Below are 7,724 nucleotides of genomic sequence, written 5' to 3'. Positions count from 1 at the left end.
TGTAAAATCGTTGACGATATTATTCGTTCATGTTTTCGGCAAGAAGACCATGTCTTTTCCGGCAAGTACGGCTACATTTTAATTTCTTCAATATACCTAATTTTTCATCTCTGTAAGAAATATATTAACGAATCAAGCGTGGAAGAAGGAAAGTCAACAACTGTATAAAACACAAAGAATTCGTATTAAAGTCTATTAACTTACAAAAAAGAGCAGGAAAAGTTTTTGAAAATAAGCAAAAAAAGAAACATTGAATCGAAAAACAACTTCGTAAATTGAGTATAATATGTAATCGATATATATATATATATTACACAATGATTGCAATAATACTGCAACGGTCAATTAGTTAGATTTGAGTTTGATAACTGGAAACTTGAAACTAATGAAACGTAATTAAAAAACAAAAACAAAAAAAAAAGGAAAAAAAATGAAAGAGAAAAAAATGTAAAACTGAGTCAAAAACGTTCACTTTTTGAACAAAAATTTGTTAAATCATTTTTCTACGGAACTGGCACCGTTTTATGACAATGATGACGATAATGATGATGATGATGATGATGATGAATTTAAACTAACGGTTGCTATTAATATCCGTTTGCCCATTGAATTTTGTACCGTAACATAATTATACTTCCCCTCCCCCTGAACCCTTAAAGCTAATTTCATATATGAAATTTGATTTTTTCACGAAACATGTGCATTATAAAAAATAAACAATTGAAAAAAAATCGAAAAAGAAACGAAGATTTTGCAAATTTTTTCCTTCACATGTCGCTTACCTCCCTCTGTTTATTAAGACGCCATACCAACCTCATCTTCACGTTTTCCTGTTTCCAGTTTTTACTCCCGCTCCAGTTTTTTTTTTGCATCCTGATAATTTTCCGTCTTGCTTATAACAAATAAAATACCGTATTACTGTAGAATATATTATCAGGCTTTGAAAACATTTAAAAATAATGTTATTTCTTTTCTTTAAATGATCAAACACATTTTGCAGATCAGCTTTATAGTTTTCTTTTTACATCCAGTATATAAAAAAAACGAGAAATTCTAGCAGTCGTACATTGTTACTTTACGAATATATAAGTTCGTACAACAACGTGTTAAGTCTCGTTTTCCATCCTCATAGGTGTCCACGTGTTCCCGGAATCCGCCATGCACGCGGCAATTCCGATTTGTGCTAGATGCGTGTCTCTGTGAGGTGGAAGTGCGATCTGATGAAACTCATCGATAGCCTTCGCTAGCTCTTCGACTGCTTCTTCGGGTCGTTCAGCTTCCATGGTATCCAATCCTCTCGTATATTTTGCCTCGCATTCCCGTAAACTGGCGAGACGCTTCTCCAGACTGACTTTCGATTGGCAACCTGGACATTTTATCAGCTTGCTCGGGTCTCGTGGCTGCGCCAAACCTCTACTGCAACCTTCCGTTGGACATCTGAAATTCCGTGTTGGATAAAGTCAACTTTGTTCGATCACTTTTTTAAAGAATCTACCAAATGGTGTCGTGACTTCATACGCGAAAGAATTCTTTCCGCGACTTATAGGTGTACAACGATTAGAAAATAAAGCTTGTACGCGTCTTTCGACTCTGCAGGCAACGAGTAACTTGTTGTCACCAACATTTTGACCAATTTGAGCTCTGATCGCGAACATTTGGAGTCCAAAGTCGCGAGGTGAGCCAATGGCGACAATGGTCAAGTCACGGCAGCCATGATCCTCTGTCGTAGATCCGACAGTTTGGTGTTTCTGAATAGCGTTTGAAATTCGATATTTTACTTCGAAATAAGTAACAATTGCCAAATTGTATTTCAACTTGCCTTAACCGCGTAGAATCATTTGTCAAAGTCTTGAAGGTCTGCCAGTCCTCTTTGCAGGCCGTGCACTGGCACCTGAACCAGTACCTGGATGCCAAGGATCTCTGACGCTCGCTAAGGGTTCTCTTTGTGAAAATAGGGCCGTAATTCTCAGCGACAGGTTCCCCCGACTTCAGAGGTCGCGTAGCTCTGATAACGATATTTTTCCCGACGAAGTACCTTGTTTAAAGTTGAAATCAAAATTAAAGCACAACGCTTCTAGTGAATTTTATTTCAACGTTTATGTATCCCGCTCTCACCTCGTGACGGCAGGGTAACAATCGTGATTGAAAAGAGCGACTGATGGATAAATGGCAACACCTATATACAACTGTTTACTTCCTCGGAATTTGTGCTCGGTACCAAGACGCGTTTCAAATATTTCGTGCGCGTTGAACTGCAGGAATTGTAAATAACGCAGCAGCAGAGCTCCTATAGCAGTTTCCTCACCGCTCGGTGGCTCTGAAAATTTGTATACATAAATTAAGAAACAGAATGCAGTGAAAATGTTTACAATCCGCTTACGAACAACGTTATACCGTTAATCTTCGACGGCTTTTCGAAGAAGCCAACTCTCTGAAGACACTTGACAAGGAAAGCGGCCATCAATGATCTGTGCAAGAAGTCTTCGGCCGGTCTTTTATCCGCGTGAGTGACCAGCGAATGCGTCGATCTTACGACCGCCTCAGACTTATCACGACCACTCGTCTCCTGCTCGTCATCCGTTCCACCAATACCGTTTTCCTTCAGCTTCTTCTTCCTCTGTCGTCTTCTGGCAGATTTACTCAGCTTCGCAACTGTCCCCGTAGACTCTTGCATCTCCCTGTTGTACGTCTCCAAACACTTTTTCAGTCCGTCTTGGGTGATCATCCGAAAGGCTACCGTGCTGAGAACGCTCATCCCAGACCCTGGTACGGTGAATAGTCGAAGGTAAAATCGAGCGAGTCGAGTCGATCCTTGCACGTAAAGTCGAAAGAGAGCTGCTCGGTAACTTTACCTATCAGGAGAGCGATGATCTTGCATTCGAACTTGTGGTAACTATCCATTGCTTCGTCCCGGCATTTCGTACCGCAGAAGGCAACGCTACTGCAAGTCGGGCATCCGACGGGAGCTCGCAACCTAATTTTTAATTTAATAATAATTAATTTTTGCGCCAGTAAAAATCGGCTTTAACTACTCACCTTGTGAAGCAGTTCTGGCAATGGGATCCATAGTTTTCGGGAACCAGACAGGCGGCCAGAGGAGGCTCAACGGCCAAAGTCTCGCTGACGTGGATTTCTTCAGCGGCCACCACGTGTCTTCCGGCAGTTGGCGTCTCCTCGATTTTCACAAGCCTTGAGAGTCTCGGATACGAGGGATTCGGGCCCCCGGTCAGCTGCGGAGTCCTCGCTTGCAATAACAATGTTTCATGTGCATAACAAATGTAAAAATCAATTTTTGAAATACATGTAACCATTACCAGGCATTTAGAATTCCTGACTTAGGTACACTTGGGGACACAGAATCTGAGACGGCTAATTTTTTACACTAGACAGTTATGTTGGCATCACAGAGAAACCTACAGCGCCATAGTCGGCCGAGTGCGAAACAAACTCAATCTCAATAAACATAATACAACCCATGACCGTCAAATGTAACCTTAATCTAATTTGTTAGATTGACAAGTTATCATCCCCGCGGTATTTTAAGGTTAGATTCGACGGTCATGGGTTGTATTATGTTTATTGAGATCGAGTTAGTTTCGCGCTCGGCCGACAATGGCGCTGTAGGTGTCTCTGTGTTGCCAACATAACTGTAAAAAATTAGCTGTCTCAGATTCTTGTCCCCAAGTGTACATACAAAATTCAACTTGATATCCAGCCTAACACGAATTTTTCTATAATTGTCTTTGTATTGATCTGATTATTTTACTATGAAACAAATGAGTTTGACCGTCGTGGAACGCCCGACACACAGAAGGATCTTCTTACGATTAGGCCCTCTTTATATTTTTATATCGAAATCATTTAAAGTGGAACGTAAGTTATAGTGGAATACATTTATGTATGCTAATGGTTGAATGAAGTCATAAATAAATTGTTCATTGTTCTAATTGTTCGAATAATGGAGGTTCTACGGTATATATATATATTATAGGCATATTACGCGAAGCTGCACGCGCGGCAAATTGCTGCATTTTCGTTCTTTGTCCCTCCTTGGGACAGCGAACTGGTGTTCTTCAAACCGTGTAAATTCCGAGGATATTTCGCTTCTATCATACCAATATTAATTAGAACCTACATCGATTCTTAGAATACATCCACTTTTAGTTGGCAACAATTTTACTCACGTTCGGGTTTCGGTTCCTCGGGTTGAACCGGACTTCGGAGCGCGTCGATTTCCTTCAGCAATGTCTCTCTCTCGATCACTGCTTCCGGGCCCAAGAATCGCCCAGCGAGCTCCAGACACACTCTCGCCTTCTCCGATTCGCCGATGTTTCTCTGGCAAACTCCCATCTTCCGGTAAAGTTGCGATCTGTAAAAAAAAAACTGAATTTTTCAACAACTGCATGTATCATACCTGGGTAAGCACGGCATCGTTACATTATTTTAGACTGCTATTCGAAATGCATCATTCAAGTAATTTTCGAGTTCGCCTAGAACCAAATCGCAACTGACGAAAAATTCGCTTCTGAAGTGAACTGCGGGTGAACGAATTGGATAGTAAATTCCAGGGTCGCCACCCGTCTAGAAAATTGGGAAAACCACGAAATGTAAGGGAATTTTAACAAATACCACCTGATGTTCAATGCTAAATTTCCATCTTTCAATTATTATTACTTTCAAAACTCGAATTAGCTGTTCATAATTTTTCAAGATTTTCTCTTTCAGCCTAACGGTATTAATCACAACGTGACTGTACGAGAGGTTAAGAATTATGCAAGTAGCTTATCTCAGTTTAACTTAATTTCTCAGAACAAAAGAATTCGCAATTGAGAATACTAGCGATTCTGGTGTCAGGAAAATTGTAATATCTTACTTTGTTCCATGTCTTAATAACAATGCAAAATTACTGCTGCTGAAATATTAGGTTTATATTCAAACTAGAACGAATCACCATTAAGGTCCTAAATGACTCACACCACTTGCATTTTCAACCCCTCGTATGTACGATGAAAATAAAAATTTCATGACTACCACTGGCAGGGTTCGTAGCCTTTTTGGAAACTGAAATTACCTGACTTTTCCAGGTATTCCCGGTTTTCTCTGTGCGTACGAACCCTGGTCCGGCCTTCGCGATTTTATATTTTCTGATAGTGAACGGGATATTCAATTTCAATGTTTATGGAAGTACTGAAAAACTGTTAAGAAACGTGATTATCCGTATACCGTGCTTAAACGTAGAAATCGACAACCTCGGCGCCAAGCAGATAGGCAACCGGAGTTACAATTTCGTTCGTGAAATGACAAATTGTAACTCCGGTTGCCTATCTGCTTCGCGCCGAGCCGGTCCATTTCCACATTTAAGCACGGAATGTGTCGAAGCAAAGAGTCGAGACAAAGTGCAAATTTGATCGGGGAAACATGAAAAATGTTAGGGAATTTTCCGTTGTACATTGATTGGCCACTCTGTTCCAAAATTATTAGATAACCTCATGGAGTCAGGAACTCCTTCGGAAGCAGCCAATTTGATGTCCTTCAGAGCGAAGAGATACTCCCTCTGGGCAAGGAAAACGTCGGCTCTAGCGAGGAGAGCGAGAGCCAGGGTGAATCCCCCGTCGACAGATTTCTCGACCCCTGAAAGTTGGACAAATTTCCTGCAAATACCAGCACGTGAAATAATAATTCTCCGGACCAGCAAGTTTAACGCTGATACAGATATATAGAAAAAAAATGTGTGTCCACAATTACACTTTTGCAAGGTTTACAATCTATAAGCGGATTCGTTATAAAAACTATCACACCGACAAATTCAATTCTAATGAAAAAATCTCACATGAATTTTCTTCATAATTTTTCCCGTAGAATCGATTGTCGCAGTCGGTCTTTCAAAATACGACTTTTAGCACAATTTGTTTGAACAAAAATACGTATAATTCAGTGTTCCATTTTGCTATGAATGGAATCAAAAGTTTGACGCTATCTAACCCAGTTTTTTTCCTGGACTTTAACGGGCTGTTTGGGAAAACATAATTGATTATTTCTGGTCATTCCTATCCCTGTCGTCATTGAGCCCTACCATTTATAGGCGCCCTGAGGACCGCTTGGCTGAGGAGAAGCAAAGCCCTGTTGTGGTAATTTTCCGCAGCGTAAAACGCGCCCTCGAGTCTCTTGCCGCGGGAAATGGCGGCGTCCTTGTCCCTGTAGAGTTCTTTGACGTGTCCGAGGGTCCCTAGGACGGTGTCGCTCACCTTCGGGTCGGTGAAGACGGCCCTGATCCGGTCTTCATCGCGCTCCAGCTTCCCGAATATCTTCGAAATCCATGCTGGACCCGCGGCCTCTGTAACAGCCTCGCTGAACTCGCGAAAAAACCCTTTGCTACCCGACTGAAGCGTTTCCGCGGAGCATCGGACGCGGTAGAAAGGGTCCGGATCCTCTGAGGACATGACGATCTTCCCCCTGATCGATAGATCATCCGGCGGCGGTCACTCACAATTAGTCGCCTCGAAATGCGGCGAAACCCAAACGGATTCGAGCGATTAACCGAACGGCGAGTTATTTAAGCTTGGAGTAAAAATTTCCGTGAAACCCTCTCTTCGCATGCGTATGTTACTTATTTCAACCGATTGACGTTACAATCAACCGTACAGACAATTATTAACCGCGTACGTGTACGTCTCACCTGAAGGAGGATATATTAAACTGTTTCGGAGCTCGATTTACCGCAGGTAAATACCAAAGAAGTCTTCTTTATTATCGTTTTTCATCGAATTCTAGATGCCGTTGTAATTTACCCTCAATTGAACAAACGCTCTACCGAACAATCACTTTTGCCTCACTTCTTGACGGCCTTTCGACTCTCTTGCCGGCCGTCCCGGTCAGCATCGTGCGATGTAATTTTAGACGATCCCAACTCTACGGCTAATCCAGATCTATTTTTGAATTCCCTCACGATGCCAGACTTCCAGAGACATCTTCTGCCCGTTTGAAATTACCTCTCACGGATCTAGGAAACCGGATCGAAAGTCGATAAAGAAATTTTCGTCAGGTGTTAAAAATTGTTGGTCTAGTTTTCGGAGATAAATTCATTCGAATCCCTTTTTTATTTGAACTTTCAAAGACGCAGGATACACTAATAAAAGAAATTGAGCTTATCACCAATTTGACACACGAATCCTGAATTCTGTTTTTTTTTCATCAGTTCTTTGACTGCTCGAAATAACTATAAAAAATAAAAGAAACTTGTGTATAGAAACAGTATTATACACGGAGAGAAAAAAGTTGTCGAATAGGAGAAAAACTGTTTCAATGATCAACTAAATTTTCAGTTATTACAACAATATATAAGTTGCACGAACTAAATGAAAAATTGTTTTGTTGAACAAATTATTATTCAATACATATACGAGGATGTACAGTCAACGAAATATTAAGTTGAACGACTTGTGTTATGTAGTCAATATAAAAATCATTTTGTTAATCTGAATATCCTACTTTTCGATCCAATAAATGTTTGATCAATTATTTTCGAGCAACAAAATATCCGAAAGAAGCTAAATTTATTAACTTATTCGTGATTGTAAATAGATTCATTGAATTAATTGCATTGATAAGAATTTTCTTGCTATTTCGACTGATATATACATTTGAATTAAGAAAAGTACTTGCTGTTATACGAATTATATTCATTGACTTGGAACTATCAAATTTTCAATCAAACCAACCGTATA

General features: G+C 40.4%; 1 protein-coding gene across 1 annotated transcript; it reads right to left on the bottom strand.

Annotated features, from left to right (window-relative positions):
* Positions 1-992: 992 nt before the first annotated feature.
* Positions 993-6,889, bottom strand: LOC124302141 (SET and MYND domain-containing protein 4-like). Its single transcript, XM_046757966.1, has 9 exons — positions 6,074-6,889; positions 5,487-5,631; positions 4,185-4,369; positions 3,037-3,244; positions 2,853-2,974; positions 2,395-2,763; positions 2,116-2,317; positions 1,820-2,035; positions 993-1,437 (listed from the first exon to the last, which is right to left on the bottom strand). The coding sequence occupies exons 1-9, from the start codon at positions 6,438-6,440 to the stop codon at positions 1,107-1,109; spliced, it is 2,145 nt and encodes a 714-aa protein (XP_046613922.1). The 5' UTR covers positions 6,441-6,889; the 3' UTR covers positions 993-1,106.
* Positions 6,890-7,724: the final 835 nt, after the last annotated feature.

The sequence above is a fragment of the Neodiprion virginianus genome, chromosome 4 (assembly GCF_021901495.1).
Source record: "Neodiprion virginianus isolate iyNeoVirg1 chromosome 4, iyNeoVirg1.1, whole genome shotgun sequence".
Taxonomy (NCBI): domain Eukaryota; kingdom Metazoa; phylum Arthropoda; class Insecta; order Hymenoptera; family Diprionidae; genus Neodiprion; species Neodiprion virginianus.
Note: the sequence above shows the minus strand (reverse complement) of the source record. Positions and strands in the feature narration are given on the sequence as shown.